This window comes from Drosophila biarmipes, chromosome X, assembly GCF_025231255.1.
Source record: "Drosophila biarmipes strain raj3 chromosome X, RU_DBia_V1.1, whole genome shotgun sequence".
NCBI classification, from domain to species: domain Eukaryota; kingdom Metazoa; phylum Arthropoda; class Insecta; order Diptera; family Drosophilidae; genus Drosophila; species Drosophila biarmipes.
In genome coordinates this window covers 24212591-24229863 of record NC_066611.1, presented here as the reverse complement: position 1 = coordinate 24229863, position 17273 = coordinate 24212591, and the positions used below count along the sequence as shown (strand labels likewise).

General features: G+C 46.2%; 1 protein-coding gene and 1 long non-coding RNA gene across 2 annotated transcripts; both read right to left on the bottom strand.

The window, feature by feature from the left end:
- Window positions 1–370: 370 nt before the first annotated feature.
- Window positions 371–16888, bottom strand: LOC108027568 (small G protein signaling modulator 1). The gene is made up of 9 exons (XM_017099057.2): window positions 16368–16888; window positions 6336–6789; window positions 5585–5804; window positions 4670–5393; window positions 4296–4616; window positions 2877–3946; window positions 2354–2658; window positions 2019–2296; window positions 371–1803 (listed from the first exon to the last, which is right to left on the bottom strand). Exons 1-9 carry the CDS (start codon window positions 16384–16386, stop codon window positions 1715–1717), a joined length of 3480 nt encoding a protein of 1159 aa, XP_016954546.1. The 5' UTR covers window positions 16387–16888; the 3' UTR covers window positions 371–1714.
- LOC127011009 (uncharacterized) lies at window positions 8761–9329 on the bottom strand. The gene is made up of 2 exons (XR_007764005.1): window positions 9174–9329; window positions 8761–9104 (listed from the first exon to the last, which is right to left on the bottom strand). It is a non-coding gene; the product is annotated as an uncharacterized LOC127011009 (long non-coding RNA).
- Window positions 16889–17273: the final 385 nt, after the last annotated feature.

The window sequence follows — 17273 nt, the reverse complement described above, 5'->3', positions numbered from 1 at the left end:
ATAATAGTCTGTCTTTTTGTTGTGCGTTTTGATTTGATTAAATTACGACTGAAAAACGAGTGAAAACCCGTGTTTATCGTCAAAAATTCCATTCCTTTTTTTTGCACATGAAATCGGTATTTTGGCTGTTATTTTCGAGTGTAACTGCGCTTCATTCATCTCCTCGCCAATCCGCCAATAACAATTTATTTCTGGGCCATTGGCAACTACGAGTGGCCAGGTATGGAAACTGAAAGGAAGGTCGCCCTATCGCTACAGATAAGGAAAGATTGTTTACCTCGAATTCTGCGCAAGGGGCTTACGCAGCGATCAGCTGATGGATCGTGATGTCTTCCCATCCGCCCGAAAACCTCGGCTCTGACCAGTATGCATCGTATATGTGTTATTTATTATTTCCATTTCAAACATACCAACGTCATTTGCTTTGTACTTGTATACATTTATACTATATATAGATTCATATTCATATCGTGGGTGTATATATATATTGTATTTGTAATTGAGATAAAGTGGAGCCGAGGTGTCGTCTACCTCCTGTTTGTCCGGGGAAAGGTACATTTACAAAGAGTATAATTAAGGTATAAGGTAATCCACAACATTTATACTCGGTGTAGAGAGATCACACAGTGGGGAATAGATATAAGCACTGACTTGCCTTGTAAATATATATGAATATATTTATATAAAAATGAAACACAATCAAATGAAAATGGAACTTGGCTTGGCTTGGCAGCTTGTATAGATAATAGACACAAAAGATCCGACTACACGCCGTGTATATGGATATTAGGGTACTTGACTTATTGTTGCCTTGATTGTTACACACAATTGGGATTTCTCGCTGGTACGTGTTTAGTTGCCTTCGGTTCGATTAGTAGAGAGTCGGTTTACTTGGGAACGGAACTTACTCTCTAATAGGTTTCTACTTGGTGTCTACTTCTCTGGATTTTTATTTATTTAGTGTGCGATTTGCTAATACAGTCGCTTCAGATCGAAGTCGTGAAAGAATTTAGTAGAAAAGCCGATGGCAAACATTGTAATGGTATTTTCGGTAACTTAAGTAATCGGGGATAGGCATAAGGATCCGAAGGAACCGAAGAGGGAATTAGGGGAAAACCATCAAGTAACATCGATATTCAGCTAAATCATTCAGACTATAAACAGCAGTCGATCTGATTTAACTGGTAAAACGCACTTTTCGTGTATATTGATAATTTAACTTGCTCTTTGATATAACGTGATAAGTACATTGCACTCCCCCATTCCTTCTATAAGACGTTTGTTTTCTGTATAAAAAACACACGAAGAACAAATTGTTCGAGTGCCCAGTGGGAGTATCAGAAGTCTCTACGGTCGTATAAGGATTTCGTGTATAAGATTTCATTCTTTTGCTCAGAGTCTTTTGCATTTGCGCCCCTGTTTTCTGGTCTCCTTGATTCCTGGGGATATGCGTGAAGAGTTGGGAAGGACTTACGTAGGCATAAGAATAAAGTTAACAATTAGGATTGCAGTTGCCGCTTCAGTTAGGGTTTTTGGGTTGCTGTATACTCTGTAGCGAAGACTTCGATCGACACATACTTATTGTTTGGCAATCCACTCCTTCGCCCTGTTACCTAAGTGGGCTTTCTTTACTGGTTATCTTTGGCAAACGAAATTGATTGAACTACGATCTAGGCTCTAGAATAACGCGCTATGTAGGTGGGTTCTCCACACCCTACTTGTTCTCGATGATCATCTGCAGCTGGAGGACCAGACTCCGGGCCAACTGCAGCACGGACCGGGCGTTGTGGCGCTCGGCCATTTCTGGAAAGGCACAGATTGCATTACAAATCTTCTGGTTAGTTAGAGGATCGATTTCTCAAAGTCATGTTAACCTTTCCGTTAAGTTACACTCGGTTACATTTGCTTTTTCAGAAGGAAGTACTAACAATTTGAATTTGTTAACTTTTGCTCCAAACCAAAGCCAACTAAAAGCTTAACCTGACTTTGAACAATCGACCCCGAAAGCAGCCACTTGCCATTGAAAAACTTGATGACGTCGGTGAAGTCCATGCTGTTCGAGAGGATGATGTCGCGGTAGGTCTCCAGCAGGGCCAGGGCCAGGAAGAGGACGAAGTGGCCGGAGGCGATGTGCTTGGCCGCCCAGATCACCTCCCAGGTGGCGAAGACGTCGTCGTAGACGAGCTCCCTCTTGAAGTCCAGCAGGAACCAGCGGTAGCAGAAGTAGAAGTGCGTGTAGTCCCCGTTCGAGTCCATCAGGTCGTACATCTCGGAGTCGAGGATCTGGATGAGGGATCTGTGGGGGATGGACAATATTAGTGTTAGGTGGAGTGTCTCCTGGCTTAGAGCCCACCTCATGTTGGCGAAGTGCATGTCCATGGCCCCGCCACTCGGGAAGTTCTCGATCATGCGCTCCATGAGCTTGCAGAAGCAGCTGTAGCTGAGCGACTCGTCGTCGAAGATGACCAGCAGGGGCGCCACCAGGTCGCACATGCCCTGCATGTAGCCCACGTCCAGGTGCTCCCACACGTACGTGGAGATCACGTTGCGCAGCTTGTCCAGGTTCTCGCTGGCGAAGTACCAGTAGTTCCTGTCGCACCGCTGCACGTCCTTCTCGATCCGGTGCAGATTCAGCCCGAACTGCTCCAGGAGTTCGCTCTGCGAAATGTACGATTTAAGATTACAAAAATGGCTACAAAAATCTAAGGAATTATACAAAAAGTGTAAGAAAAGGTAGCAATAATAGTTATAAATCAAATAATCAAAAAATACATCACGTATACGTGTGGTAGGTTAATATTAGGATTATATTTATGTGTATATATTAATTAAAACGACCAAGATTAAAATGCATAACATAGCCTAGAGCCACTCACACTGTAGACCCCTCCATTGGAGCTGGCTGGCGAGGCGCAGGCGGACTTGGGCTGCTGCAGGGCATCCAGGTTGACGCCTCCTGCTCCTCCTCCGGACTCGCCGCCCTGCTCCTCCACGGGCGACATTTGCTCGCCCTCGCCCAGCTTGCAGCTGCGCTCCCAGTGGGTGATGTCCACGGACGCCTTGGTGATGATGACGGCCGCCGTTGCCTGTGATGGCGGTGGAGGCGGCGGCTTCACTGCATCCTCGTCCTCCGGCAGCTGGAGGTCGTCGGCACTCAGGTACTCCGGGCTGAGGACGCTGCGCGTGTCGCTGGTCGGCTGCTGGTGGCCACCGCCGGGACCCACTGTCTCGTACGAGGAGGCTGTGGAAGTGGAGCAGCTGGGCGCCGGGTTGAGCTGATCCTCCTGGTCGTCGGCCGAACCGGCTGACGGAGACGGCTCCTTCTGCTGATCCAGCTGCGGCTTGGGCCCGCTGCCCTCCACCTCCTCCTGCTCCTCGTCCAGCTCGTTGAAGTTTTCACCCTCGTCCACATGCCCCGAATCCGTGCTCGTCTTCATGGCCCTGGGAACGGGCTTCACACTCAGGTGGTTGCCACTCACGGGACACTCCACTGGCTGCTGCTGCTGCTGCTCATCGAACTCCAGGTCACCGGGATCGGAGATGTCGGAGATGTCCTCGAACACCTCGTTTTCCAGCTCACCGCCCGCCTCGAGGTCTGCCGCCCGGACGGTCCTCTCGTTGCCGGAGTTGCTGCCGGAACTCAACTTGGCCACCGCCCGCGCCGTCTTCTCCTTCTCCCGCTGCTGCACAATGGCGTCCACCGCCAGCCACTCGCTCATTGTCGTCTCGTAGTAGTGCTTGCAGGTCTCGTCCTGCTTGCGGCGCTCCTCCGTGGTGGAGCCGAAGGCGTAGTGTCCCAGCAGATAGGGCCACACCTCCTGGCGCAGCTCCGGCTGCACGCCTCCGAAATAGACCAGGCGGTAGAATTCCGTGGCGTTCTCCAGGACACCGTCTACGTTCAGGAGCTGCCAGCGCTCCTTGGTCAGGCCCTCCTCATCGGCTTTCACTGCAGGGGAACAGGACAAAAGGATTCCAGTGATATGATATATATTTAATACAAATATTTATATTTATATATTAATGAGAACAACATTAGAATGCCTCGAATATTGCAATTAAACAAAATCGTTTAAAATTTTACTAGATATTTATACTGAGGGCAAAAAGGTGTACTGGAAAGGGACTATTTGGCATGTTTGGAGGATTAGAAAAAAGGTCGCAAAAATTTAAAAATTACAAATTCGAAAGGGTAAATAAAGTAATTAGGTTGTTAAAGTATCTTAAAGCTGAGTAATATTGAATATTTATATATTTTTCAATATTAAAAGAAGCATAAGCGGGCCTCGCCAACTCACTTTCCGGCGTAATCCTGCCGTGCACCAGGCCGGACAGGTGGGTGCGCACCGTGGAGAGGTGGCGGCAGTAGGCCAGCCAGCCGTAGAAGGCCCTGGAGATGATCTGCCTGCGCATGGTGGAGCAAACCATCTCGATGCTGGTGCTCTGCGCCTGGAGCAGCTGCTGCTGCTGCTGCTGGAGAAGCAGCGGCGACTCCAGCGGGAACTGGTCGATGGAGAGGCTCTTGTTGGAGCAGTCGCTGCTGCCGGTGGTGGAGCAGCTGCTCAGCTGCGCCCGGCGCGGAGTGCTCCGCACGAAGTCCAGGATCGAGTGGGTGGCAGCTGAAAGCGGTAAATAATTATCTGAAATTATATTCCCAGTGTCCAGCACTCACCGAACTCCTCGTGGCGGCTCTTGCTGACGATGCGGAAGACGTAGTCGATGGGCGTCTCGTCCACGGACTCCATGACGGAGGGCAGGATGCGCCTCCGCATGCTCCTGGGCCAGAGGAACATCTTGCCGATGCCGCGCTGCGACCACAGCGGGGGATCCAGCTGGCCGTGGGGCAGGAGACCCGTCTCCAAGCAGCTGAGGAACTGCTGCATGTGCCCGCCCTCGGGGAAGTGGATGGGCGGCCGCTGGACGCCGTCCTGGCCCACCAGGATGACTGTGCCGCCGCTGTCCTCGCCGCGGCTCTGGTGACAGTGGACGTAGACGATCTCGTCCACGTTGATGTTGAGGGCGTAGGCCCAGAAGGCGTCCTTGTCGATGTCCTCCGCCTCCTCCGCCTCGGTGTAGCCGTTCATCAGCTGGTTCGGGGTCCACTTGATGGTCAGCGTCTGGATGTGCTGGTGCAGGCTCAGGTAGCCGGGCATCGGGTCGGCCACGTCCTTGGGCAGCACCTGCACGTTGTTCTTCCCGTAGAGCAGGGTGGCCTTGGCGTTCTGGTGCAGCGACTCCACGTAGTCCTTGGCCACGCTGGCCGAGGCGATCGACTTGAAGGAGCCGCTGCTCGCCTCGTCGGAGCTGGTGTTGAGGCTGCGCTTGAAGTTGATGATCGCCGGGCGGGAGCAGGTCGACGAGGAGCGGCGCACTGAGCTGATGCGGTGGCGTTGCACCTGGAGGATCAGGCAGTATAAAAGTTGGTAAAACTCGTTAGTTTAGGAATAATCAATTCTGGAAAGTTCTATATTTTATCTTGACCTGCGTAGTCGTACAATGAGACATACTAGTGTAAAATGTTACAATGGAAATATGAAATATATATTCAAAAATGATACAATAAAATGAAACAAGAAGGCCTCCTCACCAGTTCATCGGCATGCGGGTCGGTCCAGTAGTGATCGGCTGTCTTGGCCCGCGTGAACTCCAGGGCACAAGGACCCACCAGCAGGGAGCTCAGAATGGACCCGTAGTCCGGGTCGGCCACCAGGGAGTCGCGGTCGTAGAAGCTGCTGGCGTTGCACACCAGGTACTCGATGATCTTGGTGAGGCGCTTCTCGTAGAGAGCCAGGCGAATCCACAAGTACCTTCAAAATAATCATGGTAAATTTAATCTTCATAAAAAAGTACAACTCCAATACAATAACACAAGTCCAAGGTACAACTCGCAACGATTTTTATATAAGTCTAAAACGTTTTTGTAGTGCTATTCAAAAGTTATAGATGAGATATATTCTATATATATATACTTTTCCTAAAAGTAAGTTTAAAATTCAATAAATAGTTTTCCTAAGAAGTCCAAATAAAATCAAAATCCAAGTAATAAGTGAAAATTGGATTTTAAGTTGTAGGCTCAGTGTAAAGTTGAAAAGCCCAATTAATGAATTGATAACCCGAATGAAATGGTAAAACCACAAGAATGAAGCCTAAGTTCAAATTGGATTTCAAGCTGTTGAACCAGCATAAAATTGAGAAAATCCAATTACTTGAATCGAAACTATAAAAACCCAATTATTTTGTTACAAAATGAAATGATAGAAACAGAAGAAATTAAAAATAAGTTCATGTTGGATTTTAAGTTTCTGGCAATGCAGAGAAATTACGCAACTGCAACTCACTTCATGCTGGCCAGGGACATGCTGGAGTTGCTGGCACTGACGCTGATGGACGCGGAGGCGGAGGACGAGGTGGCCACCGCACCGCTGCCGCCGGTGGACATCGAGTTGCTGCTGCTCTTCTTCAGCATCGGCGGGCGCTGGAAGCTGTCGCTGCTGCTGGAGGAGCGCTTGCTGGGGTCGCTGGCCTCGATCTCCTGCACCAGCTTGCTGATGTGCTCCGCCTCCGGGCAGCTCTTGGCGATCTTGTGCAGCAGCGCCGTCGTGGAGGAGGTCTTGAACAGGCCCAGGGCCCGCCGGCGCAGGCCCTGGCTCAGGCAGGCCTCCACAGCCCCGCACAGCGCGGTCACCGAGCTGCTCTCCTCGTGCACGTACTTCTTGGTCACCGCCTCCTCCATCAGCTGCTTCACCTCCTTCTTCACGCTGGCTATCAGCCGCTCCTTAAAGTCGGAGCCATCTGGAAGTGGACAGAAAAGTAATAGCATCCAACATTGTTTGAGCAGTGGCGTAACTGCACTATTTTTCATGTTATTATGGGCATATATTTTACGGATTTTGCCCTTACGAATTGCATGAAAGCACTTTCAACAGAACAACAGAACAATGTCCATCATGAAACGTAGATTCATAATCGCAGTGATAAAATGATCTTATCTGAATTCATAAAGGTCCCCGGTGACTGATAGTCATCGGTGACTGGCAGTCAATCAAGGCAAAGCGATTAAAGGCCAAATGGTGCGTGATTGTGGTGTACTTTTTGTTTGATTAGTTTATTGGTCGTGCCTTTAATCATCACCCGTACTTTCCCCTTTTTCCTAAAGTACCTACAAACCGGACTTCCTTGTCGCGGAAACTTGATCGTTGCGAAACATGAGTAATTTTAATGAATATAAATAATGGAGGCCAGTGTTTGACGAACCCCTGCCATCGCATTTGGTCGAGTCGGGGGCAAGCAAGCCCCGCCGGGTCCTAAAAGGAAATCACAGCGCCAACGCCCAGTAAACACTGACCCCCTGCGCTGCGTCCTGTGTATACTTCGTACGTCCCGAGTGTCCCGAATGTCCTGGATGTCCTGTGCAGTCTGCGAAACTCAATATGTCCAGCATGCGATGACTGCCGCCCCCAAACACGTTCGTAGCTAAAATGCTAATGGCATTTGCACTCAAAACTCATGATGGCCTCCGGCCACGTATAATTTCATTTTCATTTTCATTAATTGTTCTCCATTTGGAGCGACAGCGGAGAGGTCGGCGGGGGGTGATGTATCCCCGGGGGACCGGCGACCAGTGCCCAGATACACAGATACTCAGACGCACAGATACACGTACGGATGCAGATACACTCACGCCTCCACCGAGAGATGACGGACGAAGACTGATGTGGCCGGAGGACCAATGGTTGCCAAAGGGAAGTATGTCGGATCACCATGGACAGGCCAAAGGGACGCCAATGCATGGAATCTCTTCATTAGAGATCGTTCAAAATTTTCATTCAAAAAAATCTTTGTTTTATTACAATATTAGAGAAATATTTCTTGAGGTTGTAGAAAAAAGTGTATAATTCTTCCCCAAGCTAATTAGAAGTTTTTATAAGGCTTAAATAATAAATCTATACTTTACTTTACCTTAAGTAAAGTTACAAAATAAGTGAAATACGCCTCTGCGTAACCTAAACATGCCACAGAAAGTAGGTCAATATACCCCCCATCCTCATTAGGAATCGTAAAAAGCTTCATCTATTTTCTACGAAATCGATTTCGGATGGATATTGGTTTTGGGGTTTCCCGAATGCACTTCCCACTGGCGACTTGATGGACGCCGCCCACAGAGCTGGGTTCATTACGCTGGATGCGGACGGGGATGGGGATGGTCTGTGGCGACAACAAAGTGCTCGCAGTCTGGAACGCCGACCGCGTTGTCGCCAGGCTGTGTCCTTGGCAGTGGGAGGACTTGGGTGGAAAGTGGTTGCAACAACGGGTGGGAAAATGTGTGGAAAATGGTTCGAAAAGTTGCCCCTTTAATTGCTGCTCTTTGTTGCACCATTTTAATTTTGCATCTGACACTTGTTGTTAGGTTCGCCTCCTCGTCCCTCCACTTTCGCCCATCTATTGCATGTAATTAGCATTTAAATGCTCGCAGCACGGGGCCTTGGCAACAAGTTTTAATAACTCCGTTTCCCCCAGCCGGGAAATGCAAATATGTTGGCGAGAAAGTGGAGAAAGCTCCGCAGCTCCTGCCATCTGCCATCTGCCATTTGCTATTTGCTTTTGCTGATTTGTTTATTTATTTGTTTGCCTGGCCTCTGTGGACGCGTCCAAATGAAAGTAAATAGTGCGGGATACTCGGGTAATTGCTCTGTACTTGCACACAAGCAAAGTGGGCGAACCTGCTGCTTGGAAAGACCAGGCTGGCTTAGGAGAGCCAAAAAGATTAATTCACATCTGACTTTATTTTAATTGCACTATTTGTGTGTTGCTTTCCTCTCAGTGTGGCGAGTGCTCCCCAGCATTATCGACCCCGAAAGTTGCGAGCTTGAAAACCCTTTGGGATCGCCCAGCCGGAGCAGCATCATCAATGGCAACTGGGTGAAGGGGAGAAAGGGTGGAGGGCAGGGTCACCTCCGCAGTGACCTTGCTGAGCTTGTTGGTCTTGGCCAGCGATTATCCCGCAGGGAGATGCTGTGGGTCGAAGCACACACAACAATAGGTGGAAAGCAAGCCGTAAAAGCCATAAAACCATCCTTAAAGTTCGCGGCGATGTAAAAAGTTACTGCCTAAACAAAATGTATAAAACTAATCAAAATGCAGAAAAAGATAAAAACATTTTTGAGACATGTATTTACCTTTAGAACATTGCTACGATTCGGTTTAAATTGAAATAACTAAGCTGCATAACGTTGATAAGTTGCCTGGCCATAAGAAACTTTAAGATATAAAATACTGAACATAGACCTTGTTCAAATTTAAATTAATTTTCTAGAAACCATAAGTGGTTTGAAAGTTAAGGAACGAAGTTCTATGTTAAGTTTTAAAAACCAGGTAGTTGCAACGTTTTAAAATTAAGCAAGCTGATAAGTGGGAGGGAAACATTTGCCCGAGCCAATTGGGCCTTAAAAGTTCAAAGTGCTTCAATTTTTATTGGCCCACCTGGCGTATGGGTAATCAATCAAACAGGCCAAGTGAAAAGCAAAATCAAGTGAAATCGAAGTCCACGAGGAAGCCAGACCCACGAAATTCGCTTTAGAGTCCCCTGGCGAATGGAGAAGGAAACTCTCGAGCAACAGAATCCAGAAGCTCAACAAGCAACTTTGTCAATTATCCCCAGGAACAATCAAGAGCGAAATTTGCCGCAGTGCGAATCAATTTCAGTTTCTGCCAAGTTCAGCAAACACGGCTGGGGAAAATGGGAAATGAGAAATTGAGGGGCTTTCCTCGTAGGAGAAGGTCCTCGGACCCCCCTTCCTGCAATCGTAAATTCATTTGGCCCAGCAAATGGCAATTGATGGCTTAAACAGGCTTAATAACCATTTTGGGCCTCGCACACACACGCCCAAGGTCGGGCCTTAGTGGGGGCAGCGGAAAAGGGCGGAAATCGGTGGGAAATCGGTGGGAAATAGGTGGCTCCCGTGTGGTTGACTATCCCAGCCACAGCGCTTTAAATAAAAGCGTTCTATTTCCAACGCCCCAAAATATTTCGCCCTTGCAGCTCGCTGGTCCGCATTTTCTCGACCTGCTGCTCGATGCTTTTATTTTTATACCCATTTTGATGTGGTCACGGATATAGATGTTCCCGGGGCCTTCGCTTAATTTCGGTTTTATGGCCCCGAACCGCTTCTGTGGCAGTTACAACAAGTTATGGCTATTTGAATGGATTTTTCCTTAATTTTCTTTATGAAGACTTCGATTTTCAGCCACTCGCACTTTTAGTAGAATTTTTCAAGTTAAATGCTCTCATAAACTGTTATTATTTCAGCTGAAACCTGTTCTGGAAGCCCGAAAACACTTTAAGCGGGGGCTGCAGAGCTTAAAATATATTGTTGCATACTTTTAGACACTTAGAAGGCTTTCAAGCGTGATTTCTCAAGGAAAAAAGCACATTTGCTTGTTTCTCAGTAAGTTTCTCACTGGCACTTTCACAACTTTTAATTTCCGTTTGAATTTTGGAGCCTTGTTCAAGTGTTTTATCTGAAACCAAAGGCTAGGCAATTGGCTGTGCGTTTGTCAATAAACAACTAACAAAAACTTAAGTGGGCAAAGTCAGTGACATTGGTTTTGAATCTACAATAAAATAAGTCCAATATTTTCGTACACTTGGCGAAAAGTACAAGCCTTTACCTCTATTTTGTATGTTTTGTAAGAGACTTTGTTCCCAAAAGTACGTATCATTTTCTCTGAGTATACAGCTCATTATACGACTTTCTGTCGGATAGCCATCTGTTGGTTCGTTTTTTGCCTTTGCCTTCAGTTCATTTGGTTTGTTTTGTGTGTTTTTGGGGGTTCGCTATCTGGCAGAAAGTGTAGAAGGACCCGCATAGGCAGATAACTAAATAACTTTGTGTGTATACAGGGGCTGAAACTGCGACATTAATTACAGTCTAATGTATTGTACATATTGTACACACTGTGTGTGTGCTGTGTGTTGGCCCCGACACGCAAACTGCATTAAGTGGGGCTTGTTCGCATCTAAGTAGACCACAGCCAGACCGAGGAAACTTCGACTCGATTTCCCCCAGGAGCGGGGAATCGAAGTTTAGGCCACTAAGGCCCTTAATTGAACGGAAACGGGGAAAATTAATGTGTGAGTGCGCTTAAATGGCCTCGAATCCGCAATCACAGGCGAGTTATTAGTCTCGTTATTGGGGATAATGCTGCTCTGCGTTTCTGTTGCAGTCAACCAGTCGAATTCAAAGGGAAATTAAGAAGTACACTTTTGAAGAAATTGTTGGCTTCCCAACCATTTTGACGCGTTAAAAGTTATTGGAATCGTAGTGCAGTAGGTAGTAAAAATAAAAATAAAAATAAAAATAAAAATAAAAATAAAAATAAAAATAAAAATAAAAATAAAAATAAAAATAAAAATAAAAATAAAAACATAAACATAAACATAAACTTATAACTAAAATATAGAACTAGAATTTTTTATTTTCTTTAAATTTTTAAACTTAAGTAAATAATGTAATATAACCTTTTAATAAAAATATAACCTCATAACTAAAATTTAGGACTATAACTAATTAATTATCACTCAACTTTTGACTTTTGAATCAAGATTAAGACTTAGCATTTTTTAAGGGTACCTATGGTTCGGCAGTTAAACTACCTAAATATTTGTCATAATTTAAAAAGAAATAAAATTTAAAATGAATTTAGAAATGGCCGACAGCTTTTCCACTCCGGGAAAATAGTCCCACTGGGATTGAAAGGTGCCGTGAGCGCTGTGAAAATTGCCAATGAATGGGGATAAGCTGGAAATCTGTGCAGTTTCGCGCTGAATGAAGTGCCAGAGATGGAATTTTTTCCGCACTTAAGTCGCGGGGCTTCTCAAGGAGATGGGAGCCGCAGTTTGCTCGCCCACGTCGCTGGCAAATGCAATTTGTTGGTCTTTGCAATTAAAATTATATGCGTTGGGTTTTCTGCGTTTGAGCATTACGCCCCCTGCCCCCCAATTGACCTCTGAACTTTGCGCTAATTCTCCTGCTGCTGGGCAGAGCGGGGGCAAGACCTGCTGTTTCTCCACCGCCGTGGGCGTTCCTGCAGTCAAGTCTCTATGCAAAGCAAATATTGCACGATTGCACGGGGCATTTAAGCAGCTTACGCCGGACGAGCGAGCAGGAATCTCGGAGGAGGCACTCGCAACTTGTGCCCAAGCAAGCGGGAAAGCTGGAAAATAGGAAAGCGGGAAATGGGAAATGGGAAAACACTGGCAAACAAGCACGCCCACCGGAATGCCTAATTAGGCCGGGCAGAAACAGTTGCACTTCGCATTGCCAGTTTCCATTTGTCATTTCGAATGCACCAAGTGCAGGGCCAGCAAAGGTCAGGGGGCACGGACGCAGTGCTGCCTGCCTCGTGCGGCAACCGCACGGGGGACGCATGATGGATGCACTGACCTTTCAAGCCACACGACCCACGACTTTAGGCGCCTGATTGAGCACGATTCCACTGCTAGTCATTGCCCAAAAAGTAGGCAGCATTAAAACTGCAACACCCACGACTCCGATTTTAATTCATTTAACAAGGTTTTCTGCGCAATACTCGAAGGCTAGGAATTCTTAAAAACTACAACTACTTTTAAATATCTTTTCTTGATCTTTCAGATGTCAGCAATATTTTAATATCTAAAATGCCCATATTTGTATTAAGCCTTTACTAAAGTATACAAAAGAAATTTCCTAATTTCCTTAAAGGCTTTCTTCGGGTTTCTGGCTGCCACACAAGCTTTGGCATTTTTTAAACGAATTTCGATCTGCTGCCATTCAGCTGTCCATCCAACTATCAGTTCAGAAAGAATTGCCAAACAATGCGATTTCTTTTCAAGGCATTTGATTGACATTAAGGAATGGCTCCCTTTGAAGAACTTGGGCTATTTGTTTGGGACTCCGCCCCCCGCTTCTCCTGAGCCTTTGAAGTCCTTGGAAAAGGACCGAGCTTCGGGGCAACTGGTGTATATCGAGAGGGTCTAAAAAAGAGCTACCGAAAGGGGAGTAGGGTACACGGTCTGACACGAAATTAATGATGACCAGACAGTGGATTTTTAATTTTGAAGGAGCCCAGGCTAGGGCATTATATTAATGGCACTGACAGGACGCAGGACATGCAGACACACGCACGTCAGGATAACGACTCTGTCGCTGACAGTAAGCCCACACTTTGATGGCTTTGTCATGGAAGAGAGACGGACGTGCCCAGAAACAACAGTGCCCAAAATACGGCACCAAAGGTACCCTCTCCATAACTGAGAATTGCTTGATGCCTAACTCAAAAGTGCAAGTCTCGTTTCAATTTCAAGAATTATTGAATTGCCTATCCGAGCCAACCAATAAGTCATATTTATTACCACAACTATGAACTAGATACCCTTGGTGCCGGCGTACCCCTAAACCGCCTAGCAGTATGCAACACTTTGTGACCAGTTCTTTTGCTCACACGTGCGCCCCACACAGACGCATAAGCACTGGCACACTCACGCACACATGCACGCAGGGCTTTCCATTTGACCTCTGTTACTTTTACTGTCAACAGGGCGTTAAGTGCACGGTCGTATGTACTCTGGGGGTGAACCTGCCCATAAGCAGCCTGTTTAAAATCGCATATGGCACTACCATTACTTCTTGCACTAGTTGAAAGAACAATAGCAGCTTTAGACGCTAAATGGTATGTATTATGGTACAGATAATATTCTTATAAAATATATATATAGCTCACAAAAGCACAGGTTTTCGCATTCCTGTTCTTATTCTTATTTATATTTATTTTTATAAACAGAGAAATCTGAAAAAGTTTGAAAACCCTTTAAGAGGTGTGTAACAGTATGCTTTGGAATTTTTTTTAGTTCATTGGAACAACATGAATTTCTTATAGCACACTTTTAGGGATCTTTTTAAGCCTTTTGGAACGGCCTAAAATAAGGTTTTTTTGCCAGTAAGTAAGCTATGATTATGATAAGCAGATTTTCAGACACTATTTGGGATTTCTCTTATAACCACTGGATCTGTGCATTCGACTGCGGCTCACCCTGATCTCTGACATTGAGCCAGAACTCAGCCAAGTCAATCTCATCGAGGCCGACTTGAGTCCACAGCTCACAGCTGCTGGCTCTCGGCTTTTAGCTAATGCCATAATTGAGCAATTGATGATGGCCACATCATCGTCAACATTGTCAGGCGATGGCCACGTCATCAGGAACATCGCCAAGTGGGTGGTGCGGGCTGGTTATGGTGGTTAGGGTGCTCAATGTGGTTGGGGTGGTTGTGCGAGTGGCAAGGCCGACCAGCTAAAACATAAACAAACGCCCCCGCCTTGACTACGGCACTCCGAATTGCCGCCTTCCGATGCGGCCAATCGAGGTTCATTCATAAAAGTTTTACGCCCGTGCTCATCAGCGAGCTCCCCAGCTCCCAGTTTCCCGGTTTCCCAGTCGGAAGAGCCCCCGCTGCACCACGGACATTGGACAACTACGGTCCGGAGAGTCCCGAGCGTGGAACCACGCGATTCTTGTTCTGTTTGGCACAAGAGATAGCGAAATGAGGCGACATTGGTTTTATAGAACCCCATGGAACTATTAAATAATATTAGTTGTGTTAACTATTTTAAAATATATTATTTGTCTTTTCTAATATTTATAAAATATTTATGTAAGCAAAGCTTTTCTTTCTTCGCTATTGCGTTTTTTTTAATAAGCAACATTAACATTACAATGTTAATAAAGGATAGTCGTCTTCCTGAGTAAATTGAGATTAATAAACATAGTTGCATACTTTTAGACACCTTAACTTGAATGCTAGAGATTTAAAAGGCTCCAATTTGCTATGTTAAAAAGGAAAATAATGTTTAAGCCAGCTACGTAAATTAAAAAACAAGCAGCTTTATCAGCCCCCACACTTATTTTATTAAACGAGTGGATTTAAGAAATGTCGAAGCTTGGGTCAAAGACCATGAGGTAAGGCCACGAGGCAGTTGAATAAATCGTATTAAAATAATAAACAAAATTATAGAAGCAATTAAGCGAGCTTACCTGTTGCTTAATCAAATTAAAAGCACTTTCAGTGGCATAAAACACGAGTGGCCATCCGCCACTGGCATTCCATCCACTGAAAGGGGGCTTATCCTTATCCCAATGGCACGCTGATAAATCGAGCAAAGAAAGGCGGGCCGGAGAGTAAATTGGCTGGCGCACATACACATCTGTGTCCTTGGCAGTGTGTGACTGGGAAGTTAAGGCAGTTGCATTGATTGCCAGGGATTAGGATTACCGGGAAATGCAGCACCCACACGGCCGTAAACCCATAAGAACACCCCCGTAATAACACCACCACCTGGCAAAACCCGCACACCTGAATGAATTATATGTATATGTAGTCGGCACTGTATTTGCACGGAGCTTTCCGCGCTTTGGGCGCTGCTGGCGGGCGGAGTCACGAAATTCTTGCAAAACATAAAATATGAATAGCGATGCCCGAATGCAGGAACTATCTGGCTGCCCCACGCGCGTGTCTCATCCACCAGGGTGTATCTTATGCTATCCATGGAACATCTTTGCCAGTAATGCAAGCCGAAAATCCTATGATTGAAGAGTGCCTTCCGTACAAGTATTGTAAGTAATAGAGTGTCACGCTATCAGCCCTCCTTATAAATATTTATGTCAACATCTGACAGTATCACCCGAGTTTTTATGTGTAATTTACATATTTTTGTTTTTCTATTCAAATTCGGCTTTGCAGACATTGTTTACTATTCGCAGTGGATGAAAACTGCGTCACAGTTTCAAGGCAAAAGCAAGCGCATAGTTGGCGTATTAATCATACGCCGTGTTGTGCCAAGTTATATTTTCTTTGGCTACAAGAAAACTGCCAAACGAAAAATGTAAAAAAAATGAAAATGTTAAATTACCTAGTTTGAGCTCTTTTTTAAATATTTGTAAATGTAAAGCCACTCTATTGAGTGAAGGAACAGTACTGTACATCGCTGGGCGATGAATAAGCCTAAGTTTTGTATTTATGGTTCCTTTAGGCATTCAATAAATGGTATTTTGCGGAAAGGAGAAAGTAAATACGTGGAGAATTTTAAGTTTTTTAAGTACCTTGCCTAAGTCCATTAAATTATAGCACACTTTATTATACTAACTCATTCGGCGCTGGTATTTTATAATTTTTGGGTTTCCCAAAGGTATATATCATCAGATGTTTTGCGGCAAAGGCTCAGGGTAATATCTAGAGGATTTCAAAGTACGCAAAAGTACTACTGTGTGGGATATTAAACTTTTGTCACCCTGATAGGGCGACAGTGTGTGGTTTTCGGGGCGATCTCTTTTTTATTACCTGCACTGGTTTGCACCATTTCGTGGCGTTTTCTGGCTGCGCGTGGGCGTGTGTTTGGGGCTTGCGGAGATTGCCCAAAGCTTTTCGCCGTAACTCCGCTCCTCTCCACGCGCGCGTAAAATGTATTTCGAAAATTTGTATTTGTTTTGCTTACGCCGACGACGCCAGCGGAGAGCAAAGTGTCGCCTGTGGCAGCGTGCGTTTCCTCCGCGCCTCTCCCGCTCGTATGCTTTTTCTTTTCCAACTAGTTGCTGTTGCTGTTCTTTCTAAATAATTTGGCTGCGGCCGCCGCAGGGGGGGCTGGGGCAAGGGCTTTCTCCACCCGCTCGCCCATCGGAGGAAGCGAGCACCCAACTGGCGGAACACTGACTCACTGACCAACTGAACTGGCTGGGCTGCCAGGCCAGGGAACCCAGAGGCTAGGGAGCCAACAACAAAAAAAAGAAACAAACAGCAGTCGAGGTTTTCCAGGCGGTTGTCCCAGGCGGTTGTCCCAGGCAGAGCGCGTCGTCTGAGCGCGACCAACTCCGCAGCGAAACTGAAGCGGAAGCCCAACTGAAATCGAAATGAAAGCCGAGTCGGCCGCCCCGCCAGCAACATCGAGGGCGGCAACATGAGGACGAGCCACTCGGGCAACATCAGTGCAGTCGGCGGGAGCCTCGAACCCTCAAAAACAGATAGATTTGTATGGCAAACTAATTTGCCACCGAACAAGCTCAGAAAAAGAGATGCCATACCTCTCAGGTCGGAAATTCGCAATTGATTGGGAATCGCTAGCCTACCTAGCCGATCTATTAGCTAAACGCCTCACTCGACCAAGTAACGATTAGTGATATCTCGTTGAATGGTCTTTTTGATGTGCCTTTCAATTTGACCAAATTACGACTGAGAAGCGAGTAAATAAGA

Excerpts from the sequence above, each read along its gene's own strand:
- LOC108027568 (XM_017099057.2), bottom strand. Across the intron at positions 5,394-5,584 it reads ACCCGCATGCCGATGAACTG|GTGCAACGCCACCGCATCAG; the intron begins GTGAGGAGGCCT and ends CTGATCCTCCAG. Across the intron at positions 1,804-2,018 it reads CGTCATCAAGTTTTTCAATG|AAATGGCCGAGCGCCACAAC; the intron begins GCAAGTGGCTGC and ends GTGCCTTTCCAG.